The sequence below is a fragment of the Scleropages formosus genome, chromosome 14 (genome assembly GCF_900964775.1).
Source record: "Scleropages formosus chromosome 14, fSclFor1.1, whole genome shotgun sequence".
Taxonomy (NCBI): Eukaryota; Metazoa; Chordata; class Actinopteri; order Osteoglossiformes; family Osteoglossidae; genus Scleropages; species Scleropages formosus.
The window spans coordinates 323,939-339,043 of record NC_041819.1 but is presented as its reverse complement, the minus strand read 5'-3'; the positions used below and the strand labels follow the sequence as shown (position 1 = coordinate 339,043).

Genomic DNA, 15,105 nt, shown 5'->3' with positions numbered 1-15,105 from the left:
GACTGACAAAGGTGCCTTTCCTTCATATTGTGGGAGAACAAGACATAAAAACACACAAAATGGTTCAGTGGGACTTCAGAAATTAATTCTTCATTAATGAGGAGAATGTATGTACTGAACAGAAGTTCCTAGTGCAAGCAAGCAAAACAGCCTCCAACACTGTGTGAAACAAAAGCTGATTAGGCTGGAGAAGCAATTCATCCATTTTTTTAAGAGGGTTGTTACATTAGGACTAAAGAGATTTTTTAAAAAAAGAAGAAAAAAATAAATAAAAGGCCAGTGTGTTAGAGAAAAACGGCTTCCAAAACTGTGCACTGTCAAGAAGAATACTCTGCACATGCTTGAATGTGCACTTTTAGCAGCAAATTTCCTGCAAATGTCAAATGTTGTTTCTATTAATGTGACTGTAAAGATAAAGAGAAGCAAGTAGTTCACTCAGTATGGAGCAATTTCAGGAGACATGCAAAAAGTTAAACTTACAAACACCTCCTGTGTGACACCTGACGCTAATTTTAGAATCAAGCAATATGTTAAAGGCAGTGCAGTGGTAAAGTCTGTCATACTAAAAATACAAACTCAGAATGTATATGGTCCTGTTTACTGAAAATTGGTAACTACAATTCAACCATCTTCTGCAGGTTACTGCAGCATCAGGCACAGAGCCCCACACACACTTGGGTGAAGCCGCTAGTCCTGAGTGGGGTTGCGGCAAGCCGGAGCCTAACTCAGCAGTGCAGGGTGCGGGGCTGAGGGGGACACACCCAGGATGGGACGCCAATCTGTCACAAGGCACCCCGAGCAGGACTCAAGCCCCAGACCCACCAAAGAGCAGGACCCGGTCAAACCTCCTGCACCAACACGCCCCCCTGGCACAAAACCAGCAAACATTGTTGAAGGGTCACAGTGGGTGTAAAGAGGTGCATTGAATAGTTTGGTAGGTGTCTGTCCGTGATATGGCTGTAAAAAGTATGGTAATGCATAAATTAAAGAAACACTGGGATCAAAACAGGAACAAAGGATGACTGCAGGCCAAGCTCAGACATCAATATTGAAGCCCGTTCTCATAAATAATTGAGGCAAAAATTGATGTTGAGCGATTGGAATATTTTATTACATTTAAGGTTCATTTGCTAGCATTGTGCTTCTTGGTTTTGAAAAATTTATATCTGAGTGTTTCACTAAGTGATCAAGAAAGACATATTCATTACGTGACCATGAGCTGAGACACACACACACACACACACACACACACACACGACCAATAAACATATAAAAATTATACACCAAGACCTGCTGCAAACCACAAAGGGGAAACAAGTAGCCTCTCTGTTCTACAAAGTGTGTGTTCAGTAAAAGCACTATAGGGAGTGTGTACAGTGGTTCCATACACCAGCACTGGTACACAAACCCCAGAACTGTGCCCATTGTCACTACGAAAAGCTTTCAACTGATTATTTTAATAGAATATGAATACAAAAAAGTTTGATTAACAAAGCAATTAAAATCAAACATTTAAAAAGGGGGTAAATAAATAAATACATACATAGACAGGTTAGGGACACAGAAGTGACAAAAAAGAAGCTGATTGATAAAATGGACTGGTTATGATTTATGGCTGCATAACAGATTAAGTGTGAGATGAAGCAAACTTCAGTGCATCGTGTCTTAGGGGTGAGAGTATAATGGTGTAAATGATTTCATTTACTCAAGTACGTGAGCAATCAGTTAAATCTCATACAAAATCCATGGACAAAATTTTCCATATTTTTGGCCCAGTAGGTTTAAACTGGCCTGTGTTACACTACTGATTCACCAAGACTCCAGGTTCTGGTGAACAAAAATACATGTATGCAAATGCCAACAGATGTGAAAGTACTCAGCGCTGTTTCCGGGCTCTGGACGCCACCCAAGTGCCGTCACTCTTGTTTCCAATGGATGTGCAGTTTGTGAAAGCAGACTTCAGCTCCCCAGACAACAGAGCCTTGGGTCGAATCCCTCTTTAAGCCTCACCTAGAGCTGAGACCAAAAGGCAAACCTGATTGGCTGCGGAAGATGCCTTAAACCTGGCATGGGCTCAAATAATTTAAATAAATAAAACTTAAATAAAACAAGGGGGAGGGAACAATTTGTCAACACACACACACACACAAACATCTTGCATCCATGAATCCTTTGCACAACCTGTTTTTACACACAAGGATTGTCCAGAATGAGATTCCTCTTCAAAGTCCAAACAAGAGCAAATATTTAATACTTTCAGTTCAGTCTCAGAAAGTGTGGAAAAAAAAGACAGAGGTTAAAAAAATAATAGCCCAGAAATGATCCGTTATCGATAAAAGAAGCATTTGAAGTACAGCGGACCGCTGTAAAATGATCGAAGGACAGATTTTCCCTCTAACCGATGGACAGGCAGCTGCTTCAAGGAACATGGTTGGACCAATGGTGGAACCTGGAATGCCCATTAAATTGCGTTCCACAAACATTTATAAACAAAGAACTTTCAGTCTCATCCGCCCTCTTGTTGCGGTTTGGAAAATTAAAGAAAAAAGAAAAAGATATTTTTAAATGGGAAGTGAGAAGAGAAGTGACACCAAACATGACCATCAAGGTCTACAAGAACAAAGGAGCGCCTACTCCCACCGTCCAAACAGGAACGTGCCAAGGCGGGGCAATCACACAGAGGTGGTCTGCAGGTTCTCACCGGCATTCTTGCCCTGGAGGCTTCCGGAGAGGGTGTCGGAGTCCAGCAGCTCCACCACACTGTAGGGGGAGCAGTCCTCAAGGCCCAGCTTGCCGCAGACCCACCCGCAGAAACCCTTCTCTAGGTCGCGCACCGCGCCCCACCAGCGGCTGAAGACCCAGGACACCTGCACCACGGCCGCGTAGAGACCCAGCGAGAGTGACACGGCCATGATCAGCACAGGGTAGAAGATGATGAGGAAGGGGCACACGGTGACCTTGTGGCAGAAAGTCCGCTCCTCGTTGTACACGAGGAAGACATTGTACCATGTAAGCGTACCATAGTAGAAGGAGGTGACGAAGGAGAGGAGGAAGACTACCGGGACGCAGGACAGGCTCCACAGCACCACGTGGGGGCCCTGGGAGAGCCCCAGGCCACAGGAGCTCTTAGCATCAGCGGCAGCCTCACACTCGGCATCCAGGCGCTCCTTTGACTTGGCCAGCTCGCGCAGCTCCTTCTCAGTGAGGGTCACATGGATGTCCACCATCTGACCCTTCTTCTTGCCCCGCGTGATGGTGCCCGTCAGGGTCACATAACGGCTGTCTGGGGGAAGGTTCCAGGCCCCTGTCGGCCAGCAAGGAACACAGGGGAAGAGAGAGGCATATTTACATATTTAGTACCATATGCAACGCAAGTGCTCTACACATCAATTACGCATACAACACACAGTATCACCATCCAAATTGTTTAACCAGTCATTTACTCAGTACAACATGGTAATATTACAAACTACACACAAATCCAACACATTTAAAATGTGGACATTGAAGGGACCTCTCCACAGGAGCGATTTAATATTACAGAGACCCATTACAATTTTGTATTGGGTGGTTACGTGCATGTTTGGATATGAGTTCAAAGCTCCAAAGTTCTTCACAAGCCACATTGTGTTGAATTGACCCACATTCTCCTGCATGGCCAAGATGGCTCCCATAAGTCACCCAGCAACCCACATGGGGATGATGGAGTGGGGAGATCATGCAAACACAGTATCCTTATTACACACATCTTTTGGTACAACTGGATGCATTTTAATGTGGGGTCACTCAGTCTTTTGGGTTTTCAGAATCAGACATCGTTGTACAGGTGACCCGACCAGGGTTGATTAAAACTCAATCTGGGCCCAGGTAGTGACACCTCAACCCTGCAGCTCACCCCTCCTGATCCACAACCATCTAGATACCCTCTCCATGGCGTCAGTGAAAACTTTCAAAGCCTCCCTCCTGTAGGCCCTGTACAGGAACCTCTAAATAACTCACATACCCTGACAACATGCGTGACACTCAACACACTGATAGAATCCCCCACCCCACCCGACACACACACACACACACACACACACACACGCGAGAGAGTAGACAAAGACTCCAGTTCTCCTCAAGACCCAAGTTCCCCTCTCAGAGAGTTGAAGAATGAAGGCCTATGAGAATTCAGAGGTCATGTCTCCATGTCCTTCTGCCAGAAAAACCAGCTAGCTGTCCCAATGCCCATTTGAAATCATCCCCTGAACACAGATCAGACCGAAACCATGAAAGTGATGACCAGATGATCGAGGATGGGGTTCAATTACAGATTCCTACAGAGAACCACAAACAGAAATGGTGTAGCAATCCACTGCTCACCTTCCTCAGTGGGGGTGGCAAGGAATTTTGCTCCTTCCCCAGAGCTCTTCTCCACCACTTCGTCTCCACCCTGGTCCTCAGCGGAGCCCCTCTCCATCTCAGAGCGGTACACGATAATGGACTCCGGACGCGGTTCCTTCTTCCTCCTCTTTCTCCTGGTGGAGGTTCCCGTGCCTTCGTCCTCGGCCGAACGCCCAGTGGCCTCGTCCCTCTGTGAGGGGTCCGCAGGAGTGCCCTCTGCTTCTGCAGGCTCCATGCTCTCCATCTGCACCTCTTCTTCTTGTATCACCATCCAGAGTGCCCGTCAGGGTCCAAGGAGCTACTGCTGATTTTGGCTGGGAGACTTGCCACTTATGTCCATTTCACTTAAAAACAGAGGGTGGGAAAGGGGAGAGAGCAGGTGGAGAAGGATGGGGAGAAGAGCAACACGTAGTGGCATTAGAACTCACGGAGGGTGCTTGTGTTACGTAGGTACCACAGTCAAACTACCAGGTGAAGCCCCCAGAGGAGCCTGGTTTCTGCTGCCCTCAAAAAAGGTGTTTAATCTCAATGGCTGGAGAAAGTAAATTACTGTCCATCCAAATAAGCTCCTGTCCAAAGCAGACCCGTGGTGGTTCAGACGCTATCCTGAAGCATAGGGTGTGAGGTGGGTACACCTTGGACTGAACACCAGTCCATCACGGGTAGGCACACACACTGAAGGCAATTTAGAGTTGCCAGATTACCTGAAACATGTTTTTAGACAGTTGGAGGAAACCAGAGCACCTTCCACGCAAACACAGGGAGAACATGCAAACTCCAGACAAGCTGAGCCAGTCAAACCCAGCCCAGGACCCAGAGTCACAAGTGCTACCCACCACAGCCCTTTACAGACCGAAATGGTTTGTGCTGTCAGATTTATGCAAAAGAAAAACCAGATGTGACAAGGTGACGGTCAGATGGAAGGAATCCAGGATGAAATCACGTGGTTATCTAACTGCAGGTCATCCTGGGACAGGGCTGCGTTACACGTCGCGATCAGCTTATAAAAGAGAAGGTCTAACACAAAGCAAGAGCAGCGAAGTCCAACCCCCCCAATACCCCCCTGCGCGCGCGCGCGCGCGCACGCACGCACGCACGCACGCACGCACGCACGCAGCTGTGCGAATTCCCGTAAAGGCGTCACCCAAGTAGCGCGCGCCGGCCCGCCACCCCGTGCCGCTACGGAGGAGCATTGGAAGGTGTTCGCGATGAGGAGGAAAGGGGGATTATGGGGGGGCTGCGGACACGAGGCGCAGCTGGGCGGTGGCGGCGGAGCGCGGCTGTCGGGCACCCGCTGGCCGTGGGGACGGCGCGACGATCATACAACGTACGGCGAGCACGCGCCGGCAAAGCGCAAAAAAACGCGTTATTGCCTGCCGCCTTCCCGGCTTCCGCAAGCGGACCGAGGTGAAGCCGATTACCGTTACATGCGGCAAAAAGCGCCGTTTCCATCGCAACAATCAAAATGTTTCGTTGCCCAGATGTGCGCCTTCAACAACCGCGTTCGGGGACAACGCGAAACAAAGAGTATGGAACAGTTCACACACCCTGACGCGGAGACGCTGCCCTGGCTCCCGCCGTGACTTAGAGAAGAAAAGGATCCCACACTAAGAGAGCAATATGACATACAAACCCTCCGTTGTCTTAGCCAGCGGTCGGAGGAACGTGGTCTGTAGCGCTGGATCGACGATCCGCGGTCCCGCGCGCGTCCTCGCGATCAGCTGATTCTGTCCCTTTAAATCACACCCAAACGCCCCTTTTGTCTCCAACCAACCGGCTCCTCCACAAAACGGCGTTTCCTAACGTAAAACGGCGTTCACCTCGGAAATAGTCACACGACACCCATGGGGAGTCCGCCTGATTGTCCCTCGTAACGCCCGTTTGCGTGCGCGTGCCTCAACGTGCTTCCGACACGCTGCTCCCGGTCTCGTGCCCGTGGGGGTGGGGGGGTCTGGTGGCAAAGAAAGCCGTACTGTTGGACTGCGGCGACTGCGGGTGGGGTGGGGTGGGGTGGGGTGTCCTCTGCCCGGAGACACACACAAAAGCATGCATTGAGGAGGCAGATAAACCCCGTCAGCCAAGAGCCTCCCTCAACATCAGTAATTTATTCTACATGTGGATTCGGGGGAAAGAAAAAAAAAAAAAAAAAAAGTCCTGCAAAATATCATATTCCACAACTGAGGCCATGCATTAATCCCTCGACTTATTTCAAGAGTTTATTGCATATTCAGTTCTATACAGAGCTCATGAATGACCTGTGGAATTGACAGTGGTGTTCCTTGTTCACTTATAAATTAGTCCAATTCCCCAGTCCAATCCATAGTAACAGTGCATGGGTGGAGGGGGGGTAAAACATTTCCACATTATTCATGATAGTCTACTCCTGATTATCTTCAAGGTTGGCTCTACGAACAAACCCAAAAAAAATGTTAAGAATGTGTGAAAGTGTGACAAATCAATACAAAACAATGTACAATTAGGATCACAAGACACATGAGATGCGTAGGCATGTGGTTTAAGTCCCTTTCGTTGTCCCAGGTAGGTGTATGCGTGTGCGCATGGGTCCGATCTGCTCAGAGGTTTGACTTGCTTATGATCTCTTTCAAGGTCCCAGCGTTCTCCCCTTCTGGTGCATCCGGCCATGCGCTGTGATCTGAACCCAAACATAGAGAAGCGTGGTGAGCTTCAGACGGGGCGAGAACCTGTCCTGTTGTCATCACTTTACAAGGCAACGCCATCTGTCCCCGGCCCCCACTTTTCTGAGAAGGGATTTAAATTTGATATCCGCCCCCCTTCCACACACAGACTAAACCACTTCTCTGGCTCTGCCTTGAAAAAGCACTGTCAGGTGCACAGAAAAACACACACATTTCCATTCTGCACCATTCATGCACAACAAAGCAAAAAGCTGTCCTTAGGTCTAGTGTTGCATGTTTATATTTATGCTTATTTTACACAGCACCGTGGTCCTGCGAGACACGACATTTCGTCCCACTGTATGTCCACACATGTAGTGGAATGACAATAAAGCTTGACTTGACTTGAAACACCATGCAGCCAATGGATATTTTCATTGTAAATAAGTGCTGTATCATTCTGAAAGCAGAATATTATTAGCATTTTTATTACACCAGTGACTTTCAGCATAACTGCACATGTAGAATAAACAGCTTCGAGATGAAGCATAACACACAGTGTCTGTATTCACTGATAAACACAAATACACAAATTGGTCTGGGGCAGGGGCCATTTACCTGGGATCTCCCACATGGAGCGGTAGAGACTCTGACCAGCGTCCACCTTCAGTGTTGCCCCTGTGATGTAAGAAGCAGCAGGGGAGAGCAGGAAACAAACAGCTGGGGAGATCTGACATGAGAAGAGCCACAAAGGGAGGGGGTGATGACTCCAACATGCAGCTTAACATCTCATTTCTTACCAAAATGGAGGTTTATCCAAGATAGACACTTCAGTGGACATGGACCGGCCTTTATAACAGTATGTGGACTCCACTTTGCACCTTTAGCCAAAGACTTAACCTCAATTCCCTTAGTAAAAATTCCATTGCATAACTAAGGACAGCAGGCAGTGTAGCAGTTAAGAGCACAGGTTTAAAGTCCAACTAAAGCTGTGATGTTGAAATTTTGAGAAGTTATGAACCTGCAGTCGTTTGTAATAAAATACCCAGCTGTATATATACACAGAAATATAACGGTGATTTGAGAAACATTATTTGTGGAGTATGACCCACCTCTTCTGGGACTCCGAGCCTCTTGGCTGGACTAAAGGTTACAGACATCTCAAACATCTTTGGACCGAGCTCTTTATAGTTGGCCACTGCTGTTTTTGAAACTATTGTCCCCTAACAAAACAAAAGTTATTCAAATAAACATTGTCATCTTTGCACCTTTTGCAATACTATCAGAGATATTTTACCAAAAATAAATGTGAATTTTCATTAATATTTATTCATTTCGCAGATGCTTTTCTCCAAAGTAACATACAGCAATCACTAGGTACTGTGTAACTGACTGACACCTTTATCCAAAGTGATTTACAGTGCTAGATACAACACTAAAGTACACTCCCTACAGTCAATCAGTCATCCACACAACAGTGCAATTTAACACACACACACACACACACACACACACACACACACACACACACACACACACACACACACACACAATGGGCAATATAGAGTCAACAAGTCACCCAAAATAGATGTCTTTAGACTGTGCAGGGAAATCAGAGCAACTGGAGAAGACCCATACAAAAGACAGGGAGAACCTGCAAACTCCACACAAACTGAGCGGGGATCAAACCCACATCCAACTGCATGGCCCAGGCATAACATGTCATATAATATCGTATAATAAAATATCTCCCAGTCACCTTTAGAGGTGACAATGCATGCAGTTTGCATATAGTTCTTGCATCTCTCATCGATGCTATTTATGGTGGTCAAATACTTCCATACAAATATACTTTACAATGGCCCTTAGGGACCTGACCCACTCACTGGGGCAATGGAGTTGATCCTCACACCGCTGGATGCCCACTCGATGGCTAGGCTCTTGGTCAGGTTGTCCACCGCGGCCCTTGCTGCACCCGTGTGCCTAAAGAAAGCCGGAAAACAAACTCAGCAGTCACTCTGTGCCCAGCTCCGAGCAGCACTCCGGCCTCCAACTTACGCCATCCCGGGGAAGCCCTTCCACATGTCGGCGATGATGTTGACAATGGCGCCCCCATGTTCCTTCATCCACGCATTGTACACTGCAGAGACAAATGGACAGTTGGCAAACCCACCTTCACTGATGGTGAATCAGTTCCACAAACTTAGCTAAATGCATCATGTTATTACACTTAGTTCATGTTTTTCTTTTCTGTACACATGAGTCACACTTTCAGGTGTGTGTGCGCTCCACACATCATCCACTTTCAGCGAGATCATCCTTCAATGCCGCTCTCAGATGCTTGTCACTGTAAAGTGCTTTCTCGCACTCGAGCACAAGACCTAAAAGGCGGCAGGGATCATCACCTTCGCGGCAGCACAGAAAGGTTCCCGTGAGGTTGGTGTCAATAACAGCATTCCAGCCCTTGGTGCTCATCAGCTCCACTGGACTGGAGAACTGGCCGCCTCCATTGTTGACCAGGAAGTCGATTTTACCGTGAAGCTTCAAAGTGGACACAATCAAGTTCCTCACCTGAAAACCAGCAGAGTGGGTCACACATTGCAGGGGGTCCATGGGGGGGGGGGATCATTCACCACTGTATTCAACCTGATTCAGCACTGAGGGAAAACACCACTGGTCCAACTGCCATACCTCGTCCTCATTACGGATGTTACACTGGATGGTCGTTACTTTAGCTGGACTGCTTGGGGGAATCCTCTCTGAGAGCTCCTTGGCAGCCTCCTCAAGCCGCTCCAGCTTCCTGGAGGAAATGATTACACTACATCCTGGGAATGAAAAACAATGACAGAAGGGATGTTGTTGAAAATAAATGAGGCAGCAGGTGCTGGAGTGTTTACAGCTTTCGCCTTGTAACCTCAGGGTTTCCAGTTCGAATCCCACTCCTGCTGTAGTACAAACAAGGTACACACCCTGAATTTAAACTGTAAAAATTACCCAGCTGTAAAACCAGGTAAATCAGTGTAAAGTCGATTAACTTTGTAAGTCACATCGGACAAAGGATTCTGATAAACAAAGATTAAGAATAAGGATGGTAAACTGTCAGCTATTTAAATACTGTATTACATTCAGTGCTTGTCTTTATTATCTCACATTATTATACGTGCACTCAAAAGTCATCACTGTCAATGACTAAACTTGAATGAACAATGTAAAATTATTGTTTACTGGGAAACAATCAGCCACCGTGTTATTTCTACTCGTTCCTCTGCATTGGCTTCTGATAGTTGCCCAGATCAAATTTAAGACCCTGGTTATGGCCTACACATGTATCAGTAGAACTGCTCCCAAATATCTACAAAACTTGATCATCTGCTACACCTCAACCCTGCTTTGCTCTTCCACATATGCCCGATGGTAGTCCCGAGCACAAAAGGTAAAGCACAGAGGTTCTCGGTTCTGGCTCCGTTGTGGTGGAACAACCTCCCCCTCTCACTCAGAACTCCTGAATCCCCGTCCACATTTAAAAAGGGTCTGAAAACTCACCTTTTTTCCAGACTTACTTCACCAATGATTTCTTAATTCATAAAGTGTAAATGTTCATACACCATAACTTTAAGCTCATGCGGCATGCCCCAATAAACCTTCACGCAGCTACGTCTCCTGTAATATAATGAACACGTGTAACTCTTTGACTGGGGCTTCGCAGAGACTCCGAAAGTCAAAGTACACACAAAGCTCTGGGTAAAAGTTCACTGCCTGGCTGTTGATACGTGTTTTCTGGTGACATTTTTTTGAAAACGATACGAGATGAGGGAGAACCTACGAAAGAGTTAATAAAACGTCAGACAGATGCAGACCTAGCTGCAGCAGCTCGTTGGAGATGGCCTTCCCGATTCCCGTCCCTCCTCCCGTCACTATCGCCACTTTGCTGTTGAAGAGTCCCACTCTGAACACGCTGGACGCCGCCATGCTGGTAAAGGGGCGAGGCTTTGCAGATCACGTGACATAAACAAAGCTTTTTCCTGAGCGAGGACCAGCAGGTGGAAATGACGTAATTAGGATGCGCGTGCACATGTTCACGAGATTCGGATGTCTTAACGATTTATCGTTTATGCCCGTTGTGTATAAATAAGTGTCAAAATATAAAATGTCGCAGTGTTTCTTACAGCACTTTTTCCACAAGAAGTAGCGCCTTCCCTCCAACAGTTTTTAAACTAGAAATGTGCTTCAAAAACTGAGTAGGGACTCTACAGTCCACACTGACTGAGACACACGACATAACAACAGAACAGAAAAAAAAGTTACAGTATTAGCAGCTTCAGAAATAATTCCACTCCAGACAGCATCTATAGAGAGCCTAACTGTAAGAAGATGTAGTAAAATCACATTGAAATACATACATGAAGAGTTCTGACTTACGGAACTGTGGGGAGAAATGTTTTTATATTTAACTCTGGAATATCACTTTATACAATTAAGTATTATTAGTACAATTTAATTTTTCTCATAGCACTCAGATTGTGAAGCAGCAATTAAATGTCATGGACAGATTCATTGCAAGGACGGGAAATAGACTAAGATAACTAATAATCCTATTAGTGTTTACATCCTATTAGTGTTTACATTCCACCGCAAGCGTGCGTGAACGCAGCGCTGCAACAGCTGGGCGACCGGATCACTGACACAGAGCAACAACACCCGGACTCTGTTATAATCATTCTCGGGGACTTTAATAAAGCAAATCTCTCCCGTGAACTGCCAAAATACAGACAGCATATTACATGTCCCACCAGAGACAGTAATATTTTGGACCACTGCTACACCACAGTAAAGGATGCATATCACTCTGTTCCACGGGCAGCTTTGGGGCTCTCTGATCACTGCCTGGTTCATCTTATACCGACCTACAGGCAGAAACTGAAATCAGCTAAACCTGTAATAAGGACTCTTAAAAGATGGACTGGGGAAGCAGAGCAGGACTTACAAGCCTGCTTCGAGTGCACTGACTGGAGTGTTTTGAGGCTGCTGCTAGCGATCTGGATGAGCTCACAGACTCTGTAACATCATACGTCAGTTTCTGTGAGGATATGTGCATCCCTACCAGGACTCGTTTAACATACAACAATGACAAACCGTGGTTCACTGCAAAGCTCAAACAGCTTCGTCAGGCCAAAGAAGACGCCTACAAGAACGGGGACGGAGTCTTGTATAAACAGGCCAAAAACACACTGGCAAAGGAGATCAGAGTGGCTAAGAGAAACTACTCTGAAAAGCTGAAGAAACAGTTTTCAGCCAACGATCCTGCGTCGGTGTGGAAAGGCATGAAAGACATCACAAATTACAAGACACCACCCCCCGGCACCGTGTCAACTCAACAACTAGCCGACGATTTGAATGAGTTTTATTGCAGGTTTGATAAACCCTGTCTCACACCCTACACCCATTCAGACCCTCTCTCCACCAATCACTTAACAACTCAAGTAACCCCCACCTCCCCCCCTCCTGTACCTTTGATCTGCGAAGAGGAGGTGCGTCGGGTCTTCATCAAACAGAAGACAAGGAAAGCACCAGGCCCAGACGGCGTCTCACCGACTTGCCTAAAAACCTGTGCTGACCAGCTGGCCCCTATCTTCACAAAGATCTTCAACAGATCACTGGAGATGTGCGAAGTTCCTTCCTGCTTCAAACGCTCCACCATCATCCCCATCCCAAAGAAACCCAAAATCACAGGACTTAATGACTACAGACCTGTCGCCTTAACATCTGTGGTCATGAAGTCACTTGAAAAACTGGTGTTGGACTACCTGAAAGACATCACTGGACCCTTGCTGGACCCCCTGCAGTTTGCTTATCGAGCAAACAGGTCTGTGGATGATGCAGTCAACATGGGACTGCACTACATTCTGCAACATCTGGACAAACCAGGGACTTATGCGAGAATCCTGTTCGTGGACTTCAGCTCAGCCTTCAACACCATCATCCCACACCTCCTCCTGTCCAAATTAACCCAACTCTCCGTGCCCACCTCCATCTGTCAGTGGATCACCAACTTTCTGACAGACAGGCAGCAGATAGTGAGGCTGGGAAAATTCTCATCCGAAACTCGCACAATCAGTACTGGAGCCCCCCAGGGATGTGTGCTCTCCCCACTGCTCTTCTCCCTGTACACCAACGACTGCACCGCGAAGGACCCCTCTGTCAAACTCCTGAAGTTTGCAGACGACACCACACTCATCGGCCTCATCCGGAATGGCGACGAGTCTGCCTATAGACAGGAGGTGCAAGAGCTGGCTGTCTGGTGCAGTCATAACAACCTGGAGCTGAACACGCTCAAAACAGTGGAGATGATCGTAGACTTCAGGAGAAACACCTCAGCATTATCCCCACTCACCATCATGAACAACACTGTGGCAACAGTGGAGTCATTCAGGTTCCTGGGCACCACCATCTCACAGGACCTGAAGTGGGAGCCCCACATAGACTCCATTGTGAAGAAGGCCCAGCAGAGGTTGTACTTCCTTCGTCAGCTGAGGAAGTTCAACCTGCCACAGGAGCTACTGCTACAATTCTACTCTGCAGTCATTGAGTCCGTCCTCTGCACCTCTATAACTGTCTGGTTCGGCTCAGCTACGAAGTCAGACATCAGAAGACTGCAGCGGATAGTTTGGACTGCTGGAAGAATCATCGGCACATCCCCCCCAGCTCTCCAAGAACTGCACTCGTCCAGAGTCAGTAAAAGGGCGAGCAAAATCATTCTAGACCCCTCCCATCCAGGCCACTTCCTCTTCGAACCCTTGCCATCTGGCCGGCGCTACAGAGCACTGTGCACCAGGACAGCCAGGCATAAGAAAAGTTTCTTTCCTCAGGCCATCTACCTCATGAACACCTAAATCTCTCCCCTAGAGAGTAAACCGTGCAATACATAATGCTATTTATATTTATAACTATTTGTCACATTTCTCTTACACTCCCTTGCATTTGTATCTAGCGACTATTTTTGTACTATTTTTGTATATTGGGTACTTTATATTTTTTAAATATTTTTTATCCCTTGCTCACATACTCTATCTTCTCATCTGTGTCTTGTCACTGTCATTCTGTCTGTGCTGTGGTAGTTCCTGTCACCAAGACAAATTCCTTGTATGTGCGAACATACTTGGCAATAAAGCTCGTTCTGATTCTGATTCTGATAATACTGCATGCTCTTCGTGTATTATAATAATAATAATAATTAACAAGACCTTTTTCTAATGTCACAGTTACACTATTAATCTGAAAATCTGCTTTCTAGTGTAGACTGCATGAGACCAGACACAGTCTGAACTTAATGTTTTCGGTAACACTGATTCCTTCTGCCTGGGTTTTATGCTTGTACATTGAATTTACCCCGCTGTTAGGGATAAGTGAATAACACACTCATATATGGCAGCATAGCAAACAATGTCAAATGATGCTTTTTAATTAAAATATTGTTATGCCTGCCTTTTGCCATTTGCTTTCTGTGGCAGTCCTTCAGACTCAGAATTTGCCTTGATGTTTTGTACATTATCACACTGAAGACTCAGAAAATGACTGTCATTACTAAATATATTTTAAGTTTTAAAAGCTGACATTTTTAGGAGACTTTCATTTAAAAATCGGCTCTAAACAGAGGAATGCCTATTAATTCAAACATAACTTCATAGAGACTGATCTTTGTGCCCTTTCTGAAATCCCAACTGCCTCTGACATCCCGCATCTTATTGCCATTTATCACAGATGTCCCCAAACTACAGAAATGGTGGAAGCTGTACAATTGCTTAAAATTCATATTTAGAGAGGACAGTAGCAAAAGGACCTTTGACCAGGGGTGCTTCCTTCTATTTCCTCTCCATGCCCTTCCAAGAAAAGAGGTTTAATAATGCTTAATGAGCATTAACTGCAGAATATATTATCAAATACAATTAGTTTAGAGACATTTTACATTTACAAACATTTATCCATTTAGCAAACACTTCTCCAAAGCGACATACATCTCAGCAAAATACAATTTGTGCATTACATAGGGAAAGAGACATGTCTCTAGTTTGTTACTTTCCACTTGATG

General features: G+C 46.2%; 2 protein-coding genes across 7 annotated transcripts; both read right to left on the bottom strand.

Moving 5' to 3' along the window:
- Nucleotides 1–802: 802 nt before the first annotated feature.
- On the bottom strand, nt 803–6,458 carry LOC108918735 (transmembrane protein 169). 6 transcript variants are annotated; one of them, XM_018726262.2, is made up of 4 exons: nt 6,013–6,458; nt 4,363–4,727; nt 2,702–3,304; nt 803–2,016 (listed from the first exon to the last, which is right to left on the bottom strand). In XM_018726262.2, exons 2-4 carry the CDS (start codon nt 4,652–4,654, stop codon nt 2,000–2,002), a joined length of 912 nt encoding a protein of 303 aa, XP_018581778.1. In that variant the 5' UTR covers nt 4,655–4,727; nt 6,013–6,458; the 3' UTR covers nt 803–1,999. The 6 variants fall into 6 exon arrangements, with proteins under 6 accessions (XP_018581778.1, XP_018581744.1, XP_018581752.1 ...); XM_018726228.2 differs by having other exon boundaries at nt 803–3,304; XM_018726236.2 differs by having other exon boundaries at nt 803–3,304; nt 6,017–6,458.
- A 171-nt stretch (nt 6,459–6,629) lies between these two features.
- On the bottom strand, nt 6,630–10,999 carry pecr (peroxisomal trans-2-enoyl-CoA reductase). Its single transcript, XM_018726276.2, has 8 exons — nt 10,877–10,999; nt 9,711–9,844; nt 9,425–9,590; nt 9,078–9,159; nt 8,906–9,002; nt 8,132–8,242; nt 7,638–7,749; nt 6,630–7,036 (listed from the first exon to the last, which is right to left on the bottom strand). Exons 1-8 carry the CDS (start codon nt 10,986–10,988, stop codon nt 6,957–6,959), a joined length of 894 nt encoding a protein of 297 aa, XP_018581792.1. The 5' UTR covers nt 10,989–10,999; the 3' UTR covers nt 6,630–6,956.
- Nucleotides 11,000–15,105: the final 4,106 nt, after the last annotated feature.